The 22,525-nt window shown below is 46.8% G+C and overlaps 1 protein-coding gene across 3 annotated transcripts in view; it reads left to right on the forward strand.

The window, feature by feature from the left end:
• Positions 1-21,908, forward strand: part of NEK3 (NIMA related kinase 3) — a 139,914-nt gene extending 118,006 nt beyond the window's left edge. For all 3 annotated transcript variants that reach the window (XM_063951935.1, XM_063951934.1, XM_063951936.1), the window contains 2 exons: positions 20,616-20,745; positions 21,423-21,908. In XM_063951935.1, the coding sequence (XP_063808005.1) occupies positions 20,616-20,745; positions 21,423-21,495 (203 nt within the window). In that variant the 3' untranslated portion in view covers positions 21,496-21,908. The remainder of the gene's footprint in view (positions 1-20,615; positions 20,746-21,422) is intronic.
• The last annotated feature ends 617 nt before the right edge of the window (positions 21,909-22,525 follow it).

Consider the following 22,525-nt stretch of genomic DNA (forward strand, 5'->3'; position numbering starts at 1 on the left):
TTCCATTTCTCTAGGCAGGCGATACCGAAAATGTACACAGACCTCAGAAAAAGACTCACCAGTGTCCTAAAAAATGCAGTTGTACCCAATGTCCACTTAACCACGGACATGTGGACAAGTGGAGCAGGGCAGGCTCAGGACTATATGACTGTGACAGCCCACTGGGTAGATGTATGGACTCCCGCCGCAAGAACAGCAGCGGCGGCACCAGTAGCAGCATCTCGCAAACGCCAACTCTTTCCTAGGCAGGCTACGCTTTGTATCACCGCTTTCCAGAATACGCACACAGCTAAAAACCTCTTACGGCAACTGAGGAAGATCATCGCAGAATGGCTTACCCCAATTGGACTCTCCTGTGGATTTGTGGCATCGGACAACGCCAGCAATATTGTGTGTGCATTAAATCTGGGCAAATTCCAGCACGTCCCATGTTTTGCACATACCTTGAATTTGGTGGTGCAGAATTATTTAAAAAACGAGAGGGGCGTGCAAGAGATGCTGTCGGTGGCCAGAAGAATTGCGGGACACTTTCGGCGTACAGGCACCACGTACAGAAGACTGGAGCACCACCAAAAACGCCTGAACCTGCCCTGCCATCATCTGAAGCAAGAAGTGGTAACGAGGTGGAATTCAACCCTCTATATGCTTCAGAGGTTGGAGGAGCAGCAAAAGGCCATTCAAGCCTATACAACTGAGCACGATATAGGAGGTGGAATGCACCTGTCTCAAGCGCAGTGGAGAATGATTTCAACGTTGTGCAAGGTTCTGCAACCTTTTGAACTTGCCACACGTGAAGTCAGTTCAGACACTGCCAGCCTGAGTCAGGTCATTCCCCTCATCAGGCTTTTGCAGAAGAAGCTGGAGACATTGAAGGAGGAGCTAACACAGAGCGATTCCGCTAGGCATGTGGGACTTGTGGATGGAGCCCTTAATTTGCTTAACAAGGATTCACGGGTGGTCAATCTGTTGAAATCAGAGCACTACATTTTGGCCACGTGCTCGATCCTAGATTTAAAACCTACCTTGGATCTCTCTTTCCGGCAGACACAAGTCTGCTGGGGTTCAAAGAACTGCTGGTGACAAAATTGTCAAGTCAAGCGGAACGCGACCTGTCAACATCTCCTCCTTCACATTCTCCCGCAACTGGGGGTGCGAGGAAAAGGCTCAGAATTCCGAGCCCACCCGCTGGCGGTGATGCAGGGCAGTCTGGAGCGACTGCTGATGCTGACATCTGGTCCGGACTGAAGGACCTGACAAAGATTACGGACATGTCGTCTACTGTCACTGCATATGATTCTCTCCCCATTGAAAGAATGGTGGAGGATTATATGAGTGACCGCATCCAAGTAGGCACGTCAGACAGTCGGTACTTATACTGGCAGGAAAAAGAGGCAATTTGGAGGCCCTTGCACAAACTGGCTTTATTCTACCTAAGTTGCCCTCCCACAAGTGTGTACTCCGAAAGAGTGTTTAGTGCCGCCGCTCACCTTGTCAGCAATCGGCGTACGAGGTTACATCCAGAAAATGTGGAGAAGATGATGTTCATTAAAATGAATTATAATCAATTCCTCCGTGGAGACATTCACCAGCAGCAATTGCCTCCACAAAGTACACAGGGAGCTGAGATGGTGGATTCCAGTGGGGACGAATTGATAATCTGTGAGGAGGGGGATGTACACGGTGATATATCGGAGGATGATGATGAGGTGGACATCTTGCCTCTGTAGAGCCAGTTTGTGCAAGGAGAGATTAATTGCTTCTTTTTTGGTGGGGGTCCAAACCAACCCGTCATTTCAGTCACAGTCGTGTGGCAGACCCTGTCACTGAAATGATGGGTTGGTTAAAGTGTGCATGTCCTGTTTATACAACATAAGGGTGGGTGGGAGGGCCCAAGGACAATTCCATCTTGCACCTCTTTTTTCTTTAATTTTTCTTTGCGTCATGTGCTGTTTGGGGGGTGTTTTTTGGAAGGGCCATCCTGCGTGACACTGCAGTGACACTCCTAGATGGGCCAGGTGTTTGTGTCGGCCACTAGGGTCGCTTAGCTTACTCACACAGCTACCTCATTGCGCCTCTTTTTTTCTTTGCGTCATGTGCTGTTTGGGGAGTGTTTTTTGGAAGGGCCATCCTGCGTGACACTGCAGTGCCACTCCTAGATGGGCCAGGTGTTTGTGTCGGCCACTAGGGTCGCTTAGCTTACTCACACAGCTACCTCATTGCGCCTCTTTTTTTCTTTGCGTCATGTGCTGTTTGGGGAGTGTTTTTTGGAAGGGCCATCCTGCGTGACACTGCAGTGCCACTCCTAGATGGGCCAGGTGTTTGTGTCGGCCACTAGGGTCGCTTAGCTTACTCACACAGCTACCTCATTGCGCCTCTTTTTTTCTTTGTGTCATGTGCTGTTTGGGGAGTGTTTTTTGGAAGGGCCATCCTGCGTGACACTGCAGTGCCACTCCTAGATGGGCCAGGTGTTTGTGTCGGCCACTAGGGTCGCTTAGCTTACTCACACAGCTACCTCATTGCGCCTCTTTTTTTCTTTGCGTCATGTGCTGTTTGGGGAGTGTTTTTTGGAAGGGCCATCCTGCGTGACACTGCAGTGCCACTCCTAGATGGGCCAGGTGTTTGTGTCGGCCACTTGGGTCGCTTAGCTTAGCCATCCAGCGACCTCGGTGCAAATTTTAGGACTAAAAATAATATTGTGAGGTGTTCAGAATAGACTGAAAATGAGTGGAAATTATGGTTATTGAGGTTAATAATACTTTGGGATCAAAATGACCCCCAAATTCTATGATTTAAGCTGTTTTTTAGGGTTTTTTGAAAAAAACACCCGAATCCAAAACACACCCGAATCCGACAAAAAAAATTCGGTGAGGTTTTGCCAAAACGCGTTCGAACCCAAAACACGGCCGCGGAACCGAACCCAAAACCAAAACCCAAAACCCGAAAAATTTCCGGTGCTCATCACTAGTTTGAACCACTTGAGAGAGCAGATCTTAAGTGGTTAATGCAGTGGTTCCCAAACTTTTTTGTATCACGGCGCCCTAGAGTATCAGAATTTTTTTCACGGCACCCCTAGGCCAATAATTTCTTATTGAGAAATTTAGAAAGAAATATTAAATTAAGTAGACTGTGTTTATAGGTCATCCTTAGGGTCAGTTGTGTGGTGAGGGACAATATTTGCCTCTGTTTGTCCCCATATTTTATGACTGACAGCCACCAACACTAGTTTTGCCTATTATATTGACCATAAATAATTTGAATTGGTCCTGGACCACCAACCCAGGGCACCCCTGCAAGTGTCCCGAGGCACCCCAGGGAGCCACGGCACACAGTTTGGGAACCACTGGGTTAATGGTTAAAGTTCTTTTTTTACTGGCAATGGCGTCAGCCAGAAGAGTGTCAGATTTAGGAGCGTTATCATGTAAGTCTCCTTTCCTAAGTTTTTTTCTAGACAAAGCAGTTCTCAGAACGAGATCTAGTTATCTTCCAAAGGTGGTATCAAAGTTTCACCTGAATGAAGAGATTGTAGTCCCAGCTTTTCAGGTATCGGGACTATCTGCGGGAGAAGCGTCGCTGGACGTGTTCCGGGCTTTAAGAATCTACATAGATCGTACTAGTGCCATCAGGAAAACAGATTCTCTCTTCATACTATATGGATTCCATAGAAGAGGATGGCTTGCTAGTAAACAGACGCTGGCGAGATGGCTCCGAATGGTAATATCTGAAGCTTATTCTCATGCAGATCTCCCTATTCCGGCTAATGTCTCTGCACACTCTACACGTAAGGTAGGTCCTTCTTGGGCAGCACAGCAGGGTGCTTCAGCAGAACAGATATGTAGGGCAGCCACATGGTCTTCCATAAACACATTCATCAGACATTATGGCTTGGATACTTTTGCCTCTCATGACGCAGACTTCGGGCGAAAGGTCCTCCTGTGCAATCAGGAGCGTCCCCACCACTAAAATGGCAATGTTATCCTGTGGATAATCCTGTGGACCCAGCCAGAGAAATGAACGTTATGGTTAGAACTTACCGTTGATAACGTGATTTCTCTTATGTCCACAGGTATCCACAGGGATCCCAACCTGACGCATCTGATTTGAGGATCTAGACAATCCCTAAAACCTCTTCCTTCTTGTATGGAAGGGTGTGCATGTGTGTTCTTATCGCCTGTACAGGTCTCTACCTAATGTTCCTGCCTAAAATCGCTGTGGAAAGAACTGATCTGACTGAGTCAGTGGGCGGGACTATATAGTGGAGGCCCCAATGCATCCTGGGAGGCCAGAAAGCTTGTGACCGTGTTGGTGCCATTTTCGCTGTCGCTCGACAATATCCCAATGTTATCCTGTGGATACCTGTGGACATAAGAGAAATCACGTTATCAACGGTAAGTTCTTACCATAACGTTCATTTTTTGGTTACACGTGGGTTGTGTATCAGTTTTATTCAGCTTATTGCTGTTGTTGGTTCATACTGTTATCTGGTTTCCTGCTACTCCGGATGTACGGTATGTTTGTGGTGTGGGCTGGTATGTGTCTCGCCCTTAATTTAACAAAAATCCTTTCCTCGAAATGTCCGTCTCTCCTGGACACAGTTCCTATAACTGAGGTATGGGGGAGGGGCATAGAGGGAGGAGCCAGTTCACACCCAGTCAAAGTCTTTTTAGTGTGCCCAAGCTCCTGCGGATCCCGTCTATACCCCATGGTCCTTTTGGAGTCCCCAGCATCCTCTACGGACTAGGAGAAAAGGATTTACCGGTAGGTATTAAAATCCTATTATATACCTTAATATACCCCATCACCTCTGCGTCTCCCGGAGACTCGGATGCAGATGATGGAGGTGATGGGGTATGTTAAGGTATGTCTCTTATTATGTAGTGTTGCATAGTGAGGACAGTTTGCTATAAACCAAAACGTTATGAGGAACAATACATTCATCTTATTCTTTGTGCCCTGAGTGTCACACCTGTGAATGGTTGTGATATTATTAGACAGTGGGGTAAATTTACTAAGATGGGAGTTCTATTGAAGATGGGATGTTGCCCATAGAAACCAATCAGATTCCAGGTATTATCCTCTAGAACAGGGGTGGGCAATTATTTCAGCTGGGGGGCCGCTTAACACTTCCAGCGAATATTCGAGGGCCACACACAAAATGCTCAAAAAGAGTCCCCTTTTTACACATTACGGCAGATAGCGTCCCCTTTTTACACATTACGGCAGACATCGTCCCCCTTTTTACACATTACAGCAGACAGCGCCCCCGTTTTTACACATTACGGCAGACATTGTCCCCTTTTTACACATTACAGTAGACAGCGCCCCCGTTTTTACACATTACGGCAGACATTGTCCCCCTTTTTACACATTACGGCAGACATCGTCCCCCTTTTTACACATTACAGCAGACAGTGCCCCCGTTTTTACACATTACGGCAGACATTGTCCCCCTTTTTACACATTACGGCAGACTTCGTCCCCCTTTTTACACATTACAGCAGACAGTGCCCCCGTTTTTACACATTACGGCAGACATTGTCCCCCTTTTTACACATTACGGCAGACTGCGTCCACTTTTTACACATTACGGCAGACTGCGTCCCCTTTTTACACATTACGGCAGACATCGTCCCCCTTTTTACACATTACGGCAGACAGCATCACCCTTTTTTACACATTACGGCAGACAGTCCCTACCCCCCTATCCCCTCCCTCCCCTAAACACATATTGTAGTTTTTAGCTCAGCTGCCTCCCCACCCCTAAACCTATATGGCAGCTTAAGCAGTGATCCAGGGTCTGGCAGGACAGGGGGTTTACCTGTTCGTCTCAGTGGCAGACGATCCCCGCTGTCCGATGATGCCGCCTGGAGTCACTGCTGATGTGGCCTCTCTCGCTCCCGCTCGCTGGCCGCTGCTTCTTCTCCTCGCTCCTGCTTACTGCAGTGCCCGCCCCCCGTGCCGCCCAGCGCGCTTGGTAACAGAGGAAATCCCGGTCAGCTGACCCTGTGACGTGACCGGGATTTCCTCAGCGGCGCCTCGTCGGGCCTGTCGGGCCGCTTGTCATTGCACTCTAATGGGGCACAGCGGGCCAGGTACGATCGGTCCGCGGGCCGCCTGTTGTCCACCCCTACTCTAGAAGGTGCTAGATAAATGGGGTGTGGTTCATCAAATCGACAGTGTCTACGTCGACCATGTTTAGGTCGACCACTATAGGTCGACAGTCACTAGGTCGACATGGATGGAAGGTCGACAGGGTTTCTAGGTCGACAGGGTTTCTATGTCGACATGTGCTAGGTCGACAGGTCTAAAGGTCGACATGAGGATTTTTATATATTTTTTGTGTCGTTTTCTTCGTAGAGTGACCGGGATCCCAAATTAGTGCACCGCGTCCCCTCGCATGGCTCGCTTCGCTCGCCATGCTTCGGGCATGGTGCCTTCGCTCCACTACGGCTTCGCTCGGCACACTTTACCGTTCCAATCGTAGTCCACGTGGATCGTTAAGTATGAAAAAATTGAAAAAAAGAAAAAACATGTGAAAAACTCATGTCGACCTTTAGACCTGTCGACCTAGAAACCCTGTCGACCTTCCATCCATGTCGACCTAGTGAATGTCGACCTATAGTGGTCGACCTAAACATTGTCGACCTAGACACTGTCTATCTTCAGACCGGATCCCAGATAAATGAGCAACATCCCATCTTAAAGAGAACTCCCATCTTAGTAAATTTACCGCACTGTGTCCTCAAGCCATATCTATACATAAGTGGTGGTAGACCAGGAGTGTGTACTGGCAGCTCTGCACATTTCCTAATATGTGCATTTGAAACAATATACATTGGTTTGATAAAGTAAACCCAAAATGGACTTCTTTAATATCACGTAATAGTAACTTTATATGCAATCATGTCTAATTCAGCGTAATAGTAGCATTATATGCAAACATGACTAATCCAGTATCTGGATTATGGATAGACACTGTCTAGATAGACAGCGAATAGGTCGACACCATATAGTCGACAGGCATTAGGTTGACCAGGTCAAAAGATCAACAAGTAAAAGGTCAACGGATTCAAAAGGTCAACATAACAATTGTCGACACCCATATGGTTTTTTTGTGGGGGGAGTGGGGGTTATATTTTGTTAAACTTTAGCTTGGTTTACCATCCACGTGGGCTACAATTGGGAATAGTAACCTGTGTCTTGCGCAGCGGTGGCAGAGGGAGGCACCTTGACCGAAGTATGGCGAGCATCTACATTACCACTAATTAGGATCACAGGTGATGAAACATACAAAATGACACCAAAAAAGCCATAAAAAAATGTGTATCGACCATTCCCATGTTGACCCTTTGACCCTGTTGACTGTTTGAACCTGTTGACACATATGGTGACGATCTATTGACTGTCTATCTAATAAATGTAGATCTTCTATACCACACCCGTCTAATCCAGTATAATAGTAACATTATATGCAAACGTCTATAATCCAGCATGTACATTAGATGTTATATATTTGACAGATTAATATTATTATTATTATTATTATTATTCCGGTACACTGGATAACTCTTTTTCTCCTACACTACTTCATGGCAGCCCTTACTTTTGGGATTATATCCCATTCCTAACTTTAGACAGGGAATTTTTTTACTCACTGAAGGACCACCCCCTTTGGGTATATAGCCCTGCTCCTCCCCTTTCTCCATTAGTCTTTTCTCTAACGTCCTAAGTGGATGCTGGGGACTCCGTAAGGACCATGGGGAATAGCGGCTCCGCAGGAGACTGGGCACATCTAAAGAAAGCTTTAGGACTAACTGGTGTGCACTGGCTCCTCCCCCTATGACCCTCCTCCAAGCCTCAGTTAGATTTCTGTGCCCGACGAGAAGGGTGCACACTAGGGGCTCTCCTGAGCTTCTTAGTGAAAGTTTTAGTTTAGGTTTGTTATTTTCAGTGAGACCTGCTGGCAACAGGCTCACTGCATCGAGGGACTAAGGGGAGAAGAAGCGAACTCACCTGCGTGCAGAGTGGATTGGGCTTCTTGGCTACTGGACATTAGCTCCAGAGGGACGATCACAGGCCCAGCCTGGATGGGTCCCGGAGCCGCGCCGCCGGCCCCCTTACAGAGCCAGAAGAGCGAAGAGGTCCGGAAAAATCGGCGGCAGAAGACGTTCCTGTCTTCAATAAGGTAGCGCACAGCACTGCAGCTGTGCGCCATTGCTCTCAGCACACTTCATACTCCGGTCACTGAGGGTGCAGGGCGCTGGGGGGGGCGCCCTGAGACGCAATAAAACATGATAAAAATACCTTACATGGCAAAAAATACATCACATATAGCTCCTGGGCTATATGGATGCATTTAACCCCTGCCAGAATATACAGAAAAACGGGAGATAAGGCCGCCGAAAAGGGGGCGGAGCCTATCTCCTCAGCACACTGGCGCCATTTTCCCTCACAGCTCAGTTGGAGGGAAGCTCCCTGGCTCTTCCCTGCAGTCACTACACTACAGAAAGGGTTAAAAAAAAAAGAGGGGGGCACTAATTAGGCGCAGTATTAAAACATACAGCAGCTATAAGGGGAAAAACACTTATATAAGGTTATCCCTGTATATATATATAGCGCTCTGGTGTGTGCTGGCATACTCTCCCTCTGTCTCCCCAAAGGGCTAGTGGGGTCCTGTCCTCTATCAGAGCATTCCTTGTGTGTGTGCTGTGTGTCGGTACGTTTGTGTCGACATGTATGAGGAGAAAAATGATGTGGAGACGGAGCAGAGTGTCTGTAACAGTGATGTCACCACCTAGGGGGTCGACACCTGAGTGGATGTACTGTTGAAAATTACGTGACAGTGTCAGCTCTGTATAAAAAAACAGTGGTTGACATGAGACAGCCGGCTACTCAGCTTGTGCCTGTCCAGACGTCTCATAGGCCGTCAGGGGCTCTAAAGCGCCCGTTACCTCAGATGGCAGATACAGACGCCGACACGGATACTGACTCCTGTGTCGACGGTGAAGAGACAACCGTGATTTCCAGTAGGGCCACACGTTACATGATTGAGACAATGGAAAATGTTTTATACATTTCTGATAATACGAGTACCACCAAAAAGGGGTATTATGTTCGGTGAGGGAAAAACTACCTGTAGTTTTCCTGAATCTGAGAAATAAAATGAGGTGTGTGATGATGCGTGGGTTTCCCCCCGATAACAATTGATAATTTCTTAAAAAGTATTGGTGTATACCCTTTCCCGCCAGAGGTTAGGGTGCGTTGGGAAACACCCCCTAGGGGGGATAAGGCGCTCACACGTTTGTAAGAACAAGGGCTCTACCCTCTCATGAGATGGCCGCCCTTAAGGATCCTGCTGATAGAAAGCAGGAGGGTATCCAAAAATGTATTCACACACATACTGGTGTTATACTGCGACCAGCAATCGCCTCAGCCTGGAGGTGCAGTGCTGGGTTGGCATGGTCGGATTCCCTGACTGGAAATATTGATATCCTAGATAAGGATAGTATATTATTGCCTATAGAGCATTTAAAAGATGCATTTCTATATATGCATGATGCACAGCGGAATATTTGCCGACTGGCATCAAGTATAAGTGCGTTGTCCAATTCTACCAGTAAAATGGTCAGGTGATGCGGATTCCAAACGGCATTTGGAAGTATTGCCTTTGAAAAGGGACATTTGGGGTCGGTCTTTTAGACCTGGTGGCCACGGCAACAACTGGGAAATCCACGTTTGTACCCCAGGTCGCCTCTCAAAATAAGACGCCGTATTATCAGGCGCAGTCCTTTGTTGGCAAGCGGACAAAAGGTTCCTCTTTTCTGCTCGTGACAGAGGGAGAGGAAAAAGGCTGAAGAGATTAGCCAGTTCCCAGGAACAGAAACCCTTTCCCGCCTCTGCCAAGCCCTCAGTATGACGCTAGGGCCTTACAAGCTCAGGCACGGTGGGGGCCCGTTCTCAATGAATTTCAGTGCGCAGTGGGCTCACTCGCAAGTAGACCCCTGGATCCTTCAGGTAATATCTCAAGGGTACATATTGGAATTCGAGACGTCTCCCCCTCGCCGTTTCCAAAAGTCGGCTTTACCGACGTCTCCCTCTGACAGGGAGGCAGTTTTGGAAGCCATTCACAAGCTGTATTCCCAGCAGGTGATAATCAAGGTACCCCTCCTGCAACAGGGAACGGGGTATTATTCCACACTATTGTGGTACCGAAGCCAGACGGCTCGGTGAGACCGATTCTAAATCTAAATCTAAAATCTAAAATCTTTGAACACTTACATACAGAGGTTCAAATTCAAGATTGAGTCACTCAGAGCAGTGATTGCGAACCTGGAAGAAGGGGACTACATGATGTCTCGGGACATCAAGGATGCTTACCTTCATGTCAAAATTTACCCTTCTCACCAAGGGTACCTCAGGTTATTGTACAGAACTGTCACTATCAGTTCAGACGCTGCCGTAGGGATGGTCCACGGCACCCCGGGTCTTTACCAAGGTAATGGCCGAAATGATATCCCTTCGAAGGAAGGGAATTTTAGTTATCCCTTACTTGGACGATTCCCTGATAAGGGTAAGATCCAGGGAACAGTTGGAAGTCGGTGTAGCACTATCTCAGGTAGTGTTGCGGCAGCACGATTGGATTCTCAATATTCCAAAATCGCAGCTGGTTCCGACGACTTGTCTTCTTTTTCCTAGGGATGTTCCTGGACACAGTCCAGAAAAAAAGGTGTTTCTCCCGGAAGAGAAAGCCAGGGAGTTATCCGAGCTAGTCAGGAACCTCCTAAAACCGAACCAAGTCTCAGTGCATCAATGCACAAGGGTTCTGGGTAAAAATGGTGGCTTCCTACGAAGCAATCCCATTCGTTAGATTCCACGCAAGAACTTTCCAGTGGAACCTACTGGACAAATGGTCCGGGTCGCATTTTCAGATGCATCAGCGGATAACCCTGTCACCAAGGACAAGGGTATCCATCCTGTGGTGGTTGCAGAGTGCTCATCTTCTAGAGGGCCGCAGATTCGGCATTCAGGACTGGGTCCTGGTGACCACGGATGCCAGCCTGCGAGGCTGGGGAGCAGTCACACAGGGAAGGAATATCCAGGGCTTAGGGTCAAGCCTGGATACATCACTTCACATAAATATCCTGAAGCTAAGGGCCATTTACAATGCTCTAAGCTTAGCAAGACCTCTGCTTCAAGGTCAGCCGGTGTTGATCCAGTCGGACAACATCATGGCAGTCACCCACGTAAACAGACAGGGTGGCACAAGAAGCAGGAGGGCAATGGCAGAAGCTGCAGGGATTCTTCGCTGGGCGGAAAATCATGTGATAGCACTGTCAACAGTATTCATTCCGGGAGTGGACAACTGGGAAGCAGACTTCCTCAGCACGACCTCCACCTGGGAGAGTGGGGACTTCACCCAGAAGTCGTCCACATGATTAAAAAAACTCGACAGGTATTGCGCCAGGTCAAGAGACCCTCAGGCAATAGTTGTAGACGCTCTGGTAACACCGTGGGTGTACCAGTCAGTGTATGTGTTCCCTCCTCTGCCTCTCATACCCAAGGTACTGAGATTGATAAGATGGAGAGGAGAAAGCACTATATTCATGGCTCCGGATTGGTCAAGAAGGACTTGGTAACCGGAACTTCAAGAGATGCTCACGGAGGATCCGTGGCCTCTACCTCTAAGAAGGGACCTGCTCCAGCAAGGACCCTGTCTGTTCCAAAACTTACCGCGGCTGCGTTTGACGGCATGCCGGTTGAACACCGGATCCTGAAGGAAAAAAGGCATTCCGGATGAAGTCATCCATATCCTGATCTAAAGCCAGGAAGGATGTAACCGCAAAAACATTATCACCGCAATTGGCGAAAATATGTTGCGTAGTGCGAGGCCAGTAAGGCCCGACGGAGGAAATTCAACTGAGTCGATTCCTACATTTCCTGCAAACAGGAGTGTCTATGGGCCTGAAATTGGGGTCCATTAAGGTTCAGATTTCGGCCCTGTCAATTTTCTTCCAAAAAAGAACTAGCTTCAGTCCCTGAAGTTTAGACGTTTGTAAAAGGGGTACTGCATATACAGCCTCCTTTTGTGCCTCCAGTGGCAATTTGGGATCTCAATGTAGTTTGGGTTCCAAAAGTCACATTGGTTTGAACCACTTAAATCTGTGGAGTTAAAATAGCTCACATGGAAAGTGGTCATGCTGTTGGCCCTGGCCTGGGCCAGGCGCGTGTCAGAATTAGCGGCTTTATCCTGTAAAAGCCCTTATCTGATTTTCCATTCGGACAGGGCGGAATTGAGGACTCGTCCTCAGTTTCTCCCTAAGGTGGTTCCAGCGTTTTCACCTGAACCAACCTATTGTGGTGCCTGCGGCTACTAGGGACTTGGAGGAATCCAAGTTGCTGGATGTTGTCAGGGCCCTGAAAATATTTCCAGGACGGCTGGAGTCAGGAAATCTGACTCGCTGTTTATCCTGTATGCACCCAACAAGCTGGGTGCTCCTGCTTCTAAGCAGACTATTGCTCGTTGGATTTGTAGTACAATTCAGCTTGCACATTCTGTGGCAGGCCTGCCACAGCTAAAATCTGTAAAAGCCCGTTCCACAAGGAAAGTGGGCTCATCTTGGGCGGCTGCCCGAGGGGTCTCGGCTTTACAACTTTGCCGAGCAGCTACTTGGTCAGGGGCAAACACGTTTGCTAAATTCTACAAATTTGATACCCTGGCTGAGGAGGACCTGGAGTTCTCTCATTCGGTGCTGCAGAGTCATCCGCACTCTCCCGCCCGTTTGGGAGCTTTGGTATAATCCCCATGGTCCTTACGGAGTCCCCAGCATCCACTTAGGACGTTAGAGAAAATAAGAATTTACTTACCGATAATTCTATTTCTCATAGTCCGTAGTGGATGCTGGGCGCCCATCCCAAGTGCGGATTGTCTGCAATACTTGTACATAGTTATTGTTACAAAAATCGGGTTATTATTGTTGGGAGCCATCTTTTCAGAGGCTCCTCTGTTATCATACTGTTAACTGGGTTCAGATCACAAGTTATACGGTGTGATTGGTGTGGCTGGTATGAGTCTTACCCGGGATTCAAAATCCTTCCTTATTGTGTACGCTCGTCCGGGCACAGTATCCTAACTGAGGCTTGGAGGAGGGTCATAGGGGGAGGAGCCAGTGCACACCAGTTAGTCCTAAAGCTTTCTTTAGATGTGCCCAGTCTCCTGCGGAGCCGCTATTCCCCATGGTCCTTACGGAGTCCCCAGCATCCACTACGGACTATGAGAAATAGAATTATCGGTAAGTAAATTCTTATTTTTTCCTGTCTCCTAGCTGGACAGGGTAATGATTGTTTTATTTTTCTAAAGGGCTTACCTCTATTTCCCAGCGAATATGCCTCACTGCAGCCGTGCTGGAGGAGGGTGGCTCCCTGGGGAAGGCTAGTTGTGCTTGGGGCGGTCAAGTAAGTCCCCGCTATCAGCTTAAGGTGTCCGCCCGTTTGGTAACACTGCTGGACCCTCTCTCTATCACTAAACTGCCGCCTGGAGCCGTCTCCCCTGGTCAGGTTCCCCGCTCGCTGCAGCGCGCCGGGTCTTCGGCGGGACCGGAAGTCGCGATGGCTGGAAGGGCAGCAGAGTGAAGGGGATGTGCGGCTGGTGGGCGGAAGCGCTGTAGAGAGAGGCAGCGTGCTTCGGCTGGCGGGCGGAAGTGCTGGAGCGGCTGTCCTAGTCAGGTGGGACGGTCTGCTCAGCGCCGCTTGCTCTATGGTTTTTTCAGTAAATAAATGGCGCTGCACACCAGGAGTGATGAGAGACTCCTATAAGTTGGGCAGGATATGTATATGCTTACCAGCATGGCAAGAGAGCCTTCTCCCCAAAAGCCTGTCAGTGCCCAGAAGAGGTAAGTCCTTATAGAGGGCATTTTTTCTATGTTTTCATTTTTTTCCCTATGTTTTACATTTTTACTTTTTTACCTTGTAGCTTGGTTAGTGTAGGTTCTCAATTGTATTTTTATTACTGTTGTTTTTTTATAGTGTGTCTCCACCTAAGAAGAGACTGTGGGGTAAATTTATTAAGGTGGGTGATTTTTAGAACTGGTGATGTTGCCCATGGCAACCAATCAGATTCTACTTACCATTTATCTAGCTGCTTCTAGCAGATAATAGATATAATCTGATTGGTTGCTATGGGCAACATCACCAGTTCTAAAAATCTCCCACCTTAGTAAATTTACCCCTGTGTAAGAAGAGGCATAAGGATGTGCAGTGTGCAGCCTGTGATAAGATTTTCTCCTCTGATAAGAATGTGAAAAGAATTCGATGGCCAAATAGGACTGAGAATAAATAAGCGTCCTGGTTTTTTAAAAAGAAGGAAGCCTGGGGCAGGGATTAGGAGAAAGGGGGAGGGGAGGGGGAAGGGGAGGATAGAGCAGGTAGCATAGGAGCAGCCTGTAGGAAAAAGGGGAGGAGAGTTACCTGGGAGGTAAAAAAGACCAGGAATGCTAGGCAGGCTCCCTCTTTCATGCTGAACAAGGATCCAAGAAGGCACCCACCCTCCCGCCCATGTGGTAGGGCAATTGGCCCTGATATTTAGGAATTCAATTGTTTTTTATTTTCGGTGAAGGCACCAATAGGCCAGTCCAGAATTTTAATTATTACTAGGGCAGAGGTGAGGTAACTGGAATTTTGAAATTAAGTTTTACGTCCGGTGGAGGCACCGTCAGGCCATTTCGGGCTTTAATTATGGTCTGGCAAAAGAGGTCCAGCAGGCGCGGCAAGCAGTGCTCCTCGGCAGTCTGTAGTAGCGCAACGTCGGTTGGCCGGCACTTCCCCCAGATACTCGGCGAGTTTGTCGTGGCCTCAAGGGCCGACACGGTCGTCATCTTAAGGGTGGACCGGTGCTATGCCAATGGTGGGAAGTGGTACCGCTCAGCTAACTTGCGCAAGGGCGGGACTTAGGTTCCGCCCCGTTGTTTAATTTAGGAGAAATTTAACATGTAGACTGTAGCCGGGGTTACGCACTGCTTTCTCGCCACCCACTTATAGAGTACCAATTCTAATTCGATCAATAAATTTGGCTGTGACCTTTTAAATCGCAATTCAGTTGTCCGAGTGATTATTGGGGTGGAAAAGGTGGTAGGGGGTGAGGGGCGAGAGCATTAATAAAATCAATGGACGGCTTAGTTCTGTGAGGACTGTACACAATGTGGTAGTCAGCAGGCTAATCAATCCAGACAGATACAGGAGTTAAAGGAGTGGATGAAAAGATCCTTTGTTACTAAGGAGCAGCTGGCTGATTTGCAGGGAAATAAAAGATCTAGATCCCTGGCTAGTGTTGATTCTCAGGACGAGTCAGCCTCTAATGATTGCAATTATGTTGACTATCACGATTCCTCTAGTACGGAGTAGGAGGAAAAAGAGGAGGATAGAAAATTTAATTTGGAACTTGTGGACAGTCTCTTAAAGAATATATTTAAGACCATGAATTATAAGCAGACGGGTAAAAAAGATGATGATGAAGATATACTGTTTGGGGATAAATCCAAAAAGAGCAGGTGTTTTCCAGTCCACAAAGCATTGAAGGAGGTAGTGTCTAAGGAGTGGCAAAACATTGATAAGAGACTTGGCAATATTAAACGAGTTGATCGTATGTTCCCGGTAGACGATGAGCAATTTGTGGGCTGGTGTGCAGTTCCTAAAGTTGATGCTGCAGTGGCAGAAATGGTGTCTAAAACTACTATTCTGTTAGAGGACGGAGCGGTCCTGAAGGATGGCATGGATAAACGTACGGAGAGTGCGCTAAAGAAATTGCACATGTCCTCAGCGGTGTCTTTAAAGTCTGGTGTGGCTGTTGCGTCTGTTTCCAGAGCATTGAGAGTTTGGGGATCAGTGTTGTCCACAGATGTGGAGGAAAAGATCTCAAGGCAATATTTGCAAAGAAGTCTAGGTATCATGCTCAAAGGCATAGAGTATCTGTGCAAAGCCTCTTTGGATGTGCTAGATTTTGCAGCAAAGTCCATGGCGGCAGGTGTAATGGCCAGAAGGGCCCTGTGGCTTCGGTCATGGTCAGCAGATATGCATTCCAAAAACCGACTGGTGTCCCTACCGTACGAGGGTTCTCTATTATTTGGCAATAAGCTAGAGGCCATTATACAAAAAATGTCAGGAGGTAAATCAGCGAAGTTACCTCAAGACAGAAGAAATAGATTTCCATTTCCTTCCTCCAGACAGCAGTTTAAGGAGGCAAGAAGTTATAGGCCAGGACAGTGGCGTCAGAAGGCGGGTGCTGGGGGTGCGGCCCGCACCCAGGTATCACCCACGGAAGGGGTGACACCAAGTGCTGGCTCTTCTGCAGTGACAGGAGCCGAGTGCTGCAGTGTGATAATCCTCTGCAGCACTCGGCTCCTGTCACAGAAAAGGAGTCGGCACTGCACACTGCCTAGTCTCCGGGGGCAGCCAGCATTTCAGAGGAAGCAGGATACAGCCCACGGAGTGAAGAAGATGTGACCCGTGAGGCCGTGCCCCCTTTACATTAGGCCAAGCCCCTTTTCGTCCGGCCGCTGCTCCGGCGAGGTGAGTGTGGGAGGAGGGGGTGTAGTAATGCAGATTGTGCACCGGGTGTACCCACACCTGGTGATGCCTCTGGGCCAGGACGAGCTTATACGCAGTCCTTTCGTCAGGCTTACAGAAGAGGTGGACGAAGGCAATGACTGTTGCAGAGTTCCAGTATCCTTTCCAGTAGGAGACAGACTCCAAAAGTTTGTCAGTCAGTGGCAGAGTTCAATTCAGGATATGTGGGTACTGGACGTGATATCTCAGGGATACCGGATAGAGTTCTCCGAGGTCCCAAAAAAGGACAAATTTGTAATCTCGGAAAGACCAACTGTGAGTCTGGAATTAAGAGCCCTGGAGGACAGTTTAGAAAAGCTTATCAGGGCAAAAGCAGTAGAGACTGTCCCACCTTCAGAAAGAAAGAGCAGGTTCTAATCCAGAATATTCCTGATAAAAAAAGGCGTCTGGAGACTTCAGGACTATACTAGATCTCAGACAACTCAACAAATATATAAAAACAATAACATTTCATATGGAGACGATGAAATCCATTCTGTCGGGTGTAAGGAAAGAGGATTTCTTAGCATCCATAGACCTAAAGGATGCTTATTTTCATGTACCAGTAAGCCGGCGGCACAGAAAGTACCTGAGGTTCTGCGTCATGGGCAAACATTTTCAGTTTACGTGCCTCCCTTTCGGTCTGAAGACGTCTCCAAGGATATTTACCAAGGTCCTGTCGGCACTGGTGACCGTGATGAGAGGACGAAGAATAGCGATCTGGTCATATCTGGACGACCTACTAGTATGCGGAGAGTCGGTTCGGAAAGTAAAGGAAGCATTGGGGGTGACGCTGCAGATCCTACAAGAGCATGGCTGGTTAATAAACTGGGGAAAAAGCCAGCTTAGAACCAAGGCAAAAGATCCAGTTTCTCGAAGTACAGGTGGATACTATCAGTTATACGATAGGTCTTTCGAAGGAAAGGTGCTCAAAAATTCGGGATCTGGCTTCTCTGCTAAAAGAGTGCAACAGCGTGACACTGCGTCAGGGGATGCGTCTTTTAGGGATGATGGCCTCCACCATAGACGTGGTCCCTTGGGCGAGATGGCGAATGAGGGATCTTCAGCTAGATATCCTAAGCTACTGTCGGAGACGTTATTCCCTGAATTGTCGCATAAAGTTATGTCAAAAAGCAAGGTGCTCCCTAGACTGGTGGATGGTGACGGAACTGGTCGACAGAAAGACGACTTTGTCAGATCGTCACTATCTTATTCTAACGACAGATGCAAGTGCAGTTGGATGGGGGGCACACCTGTTGCAGCAGAACTGCCAAGGCAGATGGAACCGGGAGGAGAAAAGGCTGTCTTCAAACCACAGAGAAATGAGAGCCGTGTGTAAAGTGATGAAGTATTTCCAGGAGCAATTACAGGGGACACATCTCAGAATATTTTCAGACAATGTAGCAGTGGTAGCCTATCTCAATCGGCAAGGAGGCACCAGAAGTCAGGTGTTAATGGAAGAGGTGTCAAACATACTACGTTGGGCAGAAGGTCATCTAGAGTCCCTATCAGCGCTACATGTTCCAGGAGTAGACAATTCTGTGGCTGATTTCCTCAGCAGGCGAGAGGTGTTACCAGGAGAATGGGAATTGAACGACACGGTGTTCACGCAGATTGTACAGAAATTCGGCCAGCCTCAGGTAGATCTAATGGCCATGCACATTAATGCGAAAGTTCCTCTGTTCTTCTCCCGATATCATCTCCCAGGATCTAGCGGAGTGGATGTCTTTTCTCTCCCATGGAGGTTCAAGCTAGCATATGTTTTCCCTCTGTTTCCAATGATTGCACATATTCTAAGGAAGATCAGGAAAGAAAGGGCGCAGGTCATAATAGTTCTCCCATATTGGCCGAAGAGAGTGTGGTTTCCCTCAGTACTAAGGATGGCAGTAGGAGAGCCTTGGACGTTGCCGCTAGTAACAGATCTGTTATGTCAGGGTCCATTGCTGCACCCGAATCTACAGCAACTTCATTTGACGGCATGGAAATTGAACGGCAATTATTAAAAAACAAAGGTTTATCTGAACAAGTCGTTAGTTTCCTTATTCAGTCGAGGATAAAAGTATGCTCTAATATCTATTATAGAGTCTGGAAAGCTTTCATTTCTTGGTCCGGCTCAAGATTTAACCCGCAGAAAGCAGAGACGTCTCAGGTCTTACAAATCCTGTTGGATGGCTTTGAAAAGGGACTGGCAGTATCCACTATCAAGGTCCAGATAGCAGCTCTGAGTGTCCTGTTGGAGTGAAGATTGTCCGATGAGGGCCTGGTGAAGAAGTTCTGTCAGGCAATTAAAGGGATAAAACCTCGGATTAGGTCGGTTCTCGCTCCATGGGATTTAAATTTAGTTTTAAATTAATTAATGTTGTCCCCGTTTGAGCCATTACAGGACGTCTCGATTAAATTTCTAACTTGGAAAGTAGTGTTTTTGGTAGCCATCACCTCAGCCAGAAGAGCTACAAGCTCTGTGGTCCGAGGAGCCCTATCTCAATTTCTTTCCGGATAGACTTGTTCTAAGAACTAATCCAGATTTTCTGCCTAAAGTGGTGTTAGATTTCCATTTGAATCAGGACATTGTGTTACCATCATTCTATCCGCATCCGCAGAATGAGGAGGAGCAGAAAATGCATAATTTGGATCTAATAAGATCAATCTCAGTCTACCTGCAGAGAATTAAAGAGTTTCGGAAAACAAAGCACCTGTTTGTGTTGTATTCAAGAAAGGGCGAAAAACCTACGAAACAGACCATTTCCATATGGAATACGGAACTCCTGATGTTTGTTTACATTCAGAATGGTCGTTAGGTTCCGGAGGAGCTAAAGGCACACTCTACCAGGGCTGTGCCAGCTTCTTGGGCTAGAAAGGCACGGCTCTCGGCGAAAGATATATGTGCAGCAGCTACATGGTCTTCCATACATACATTCTCTAGTCATTATGCGGTAGATGTTGTAGACGTCCACTTTGGAAAACGTATCTTTGATGAGGCATTGAATTAAACAAATTATCATTTTTAGCATTAAGACAATGTCTCTTGTGTATTTATATTGCCCTCCCTATAGTGAGTGTTGGTATATCCCAAAAGTAAGGGCTGCCATGAAGTAGTGTAGGAGAAAAAAGCAAATTATACTTACAGATAATTTCATTTCTCCGAGATACTTCATGGCAGCCTACATTAATCCCTCCCTTAGTAACGTTTTTAATAGAGCCTGGTCGTAGGAGACACTCAAAGGACTAATGGAGGAAGGGGAGGAGCAGGGCTATATACCCAAAGGGGGTGGTCCTTGAGTGAGTAAAAAAATTCCCTGTCTAAAGTTAGGAATGGGATATAATCCCAAAAGTAAGGGCTGCCATGAAGTATTTCGGAGAAATGAAATTATTGGTAAGTATAATTTGCTTTTATCCTGATGGCAGAGAAGATTGCATAGTCTTGAACTGTAAAATCCGTCCTGTCTGCAAAGTCTCTAATATAGCTAAGAAGCAGAGCTCCGGACTAGACTGGTCTTACATGAATGGAAGCAATGGAAGACACTTATATACAGTACACCATTGTGCCACATCATTAATGGATGATGATGATGATGATGATGATGATATGACAAATGTGAGCGGAGATGTCAGACAGATCTCTTCTTAATGTCTATATAATGACAGTTTGGTTGCTATGGGCAACATATCCACTTTCTCTCTTTAGACGGTTTGATACATCTTTCCTTGTCTTAAGGTGTCCATACATTTTTCCCCCTTGCCCAGAGATGGAACCGATGTCCAATTTGGACAAATTCGTAGTTGGCCAAATTGGATGATTTCTAGCCGACAGGCTCACAGGCCAAGCAGTCATACCTTGCCTGTTCTGCTGGGCATATAGATATACCAGTATGCCAGATAATGATTTTGGCCACACACCCAGCCAACTGGCCAGTATCTCATTGTGTGGCCAGCTTTACCGTGACCTGGGAGTCTTACAGTCTAGTTTATTTACTGTAGCAAGTTATTGTCTTAGATAATTTTCTTCTATCTTCATACTATAGAAGCTCCGGACGATTGTCTCAGAGGGCCACTATTTATTCATATCCAAGCCCCAGATGCTACAGACAGCAGAGAGGTGGAACCTGACCTAGATCCCGAGCGATTTGAGCCCAGATCTGATGATGAAGACACGTAAGTTATATATTCATTTGGAACAAAATATTTTGGGGTAATGCTAATATGCTCCGTGGTTATTTTATGAGCAACCAGTTCAGTTGTGAGGTTGGGGTTAGTAGATTCTTTGACACTGCAGTTAAAGGATAGCTTAGTGTGTAGGCTAAATGACTCTTAGCACAGTTGTATAGCAGACAGATACATTTGTACATGGAAACCGTAAAACCAGTAATGTAGTCTGAATCTGCACCAGGCAATGGGATTGGATAGAAAATCCCAGCAATGAGAATCCAGACAGTCAGCGGCATCCCAACAGTCAAAATCCTGACTGATCCCGGAAAGCATTTAAAGCCGACCAGTAACCCTCACCCACTTCTCCAGCGGCCAACCCTAATCAACCTCTACTACAGCCTAAGCAACAACCCCCACCCCACAGCCTGACCCTTACCCTCCCCCTAGTGCCTAACCTCCTGTACTTACCGGCGGGATCCGTTGGGATTCTGCCCGGCGGGATCCCCCTGTCGGTTTTCAGACTGTCAGGATCCTGACCACATCCCAGGCAGTATTATAACATGAGATATAATTAGCCGCATGTACTATATTCAGTGCATTCCATAACTATAAGTTACAAATATTTCTAATTACTGTGTGCAGGGGTCTGTGTTTTTATTTTTATTTTCGTTTCCTATCTGCAGGGACTTTGAAGAAGATGATATGGATCCAGACTGGGTGTCTGAGCTGAAAAAGGTGACAGACGCTCTGTTATGAAGAAGACAACTTTGAGATTTGCTCTATAGCCTTCTCACATGATGTACACTATGAGCCAGCGTGAGGGAGTTTTATAAGAAAATATATTATTTATGGGGAGACATAATTGTGTATTTTTTCATTTTTTTTTTTTTTTCCATTATATTTAAAATGTTATAAAGAACACTAAGGTGAAATGGACATTTATTACATGTGACCTTGTCTCTGAAGAACACAATTTCTCTTCTTGCTACAAAGGAAAGAAGTTACATATATACACATTTATACTTCTACAGAAATTGTGACTTTTTGTCAGTCACAAAAAAACATTTTTTACGCTTTTTTTCACATAACTGTCAGTTGTATTTGATCTTACATTGGTTTTGTGGCAACTATTTTGTATAAATAAATAATAATAAAAAGCGTGCAAAACATACCCTAGTAATTATTTCACTTTAACTCAACTGCATTTAGAAAATGTATAGATTCAATTTTCCTGATTGCCAGAATTCAATCTGGGGAGAATACAATTAGTGCCGAAATTTTTTGGGAGAAAAAAAAAACCTATTACCACAATCTTTACTGACTTTTTTTTTTTTTCCTTCGGGCAATTTAATTGTAGCCCGTTTTTTTTTTTTTTTTTCCTCCCGAAAAATTACCCATTTTCGGGCGAAAACACATATGTCCGTTCCTTTAACCCGGATTGTATGTGTTTTTGTGGCCACAATCGCGAAAACGGGGCTGTTTATCTGGGATTTTTTTTTTTTTTTTTATCTGCCTGAAAAAAAGTCCCCAATCAGTGCCAGCTTTGGGGCTAATTGAATAGCCACAGGGAGGGAGGGGGCGACCATCTTTCATTAATATCAACCTTTGTGCAACTTTTTCTTCTAAATTACAGCTTGGTATAGCCTCATGTAGGGTGTAGTATGGTTTGCCGGCGGTCGGGGTCCCGGCGACTAGCATACCGGCGCCGGTATCCCGACCGCCGGCATACCGACAGCTGGGCGAGCGCAAATTAGTCCCTTGCGGGCTTGCTGCTCTCGCCACGCTG

This window comes from Pseudophryne corroboree, chromosome 2 (genome assembly GCF_028390025.1).
Source record: "Pseudophryne corroboree isolate aPseCor3 chromosome 2, aPseCor3.hap2, whole genome shotgun sequence".
NCBI classification, from domain to species: domain Eukaryota; kingdom Metazoa; phylum Chordata; class Amphibia; order Anura; family Myobatrachidae; genus Pseudophryne; species Pseudophryne corroboree.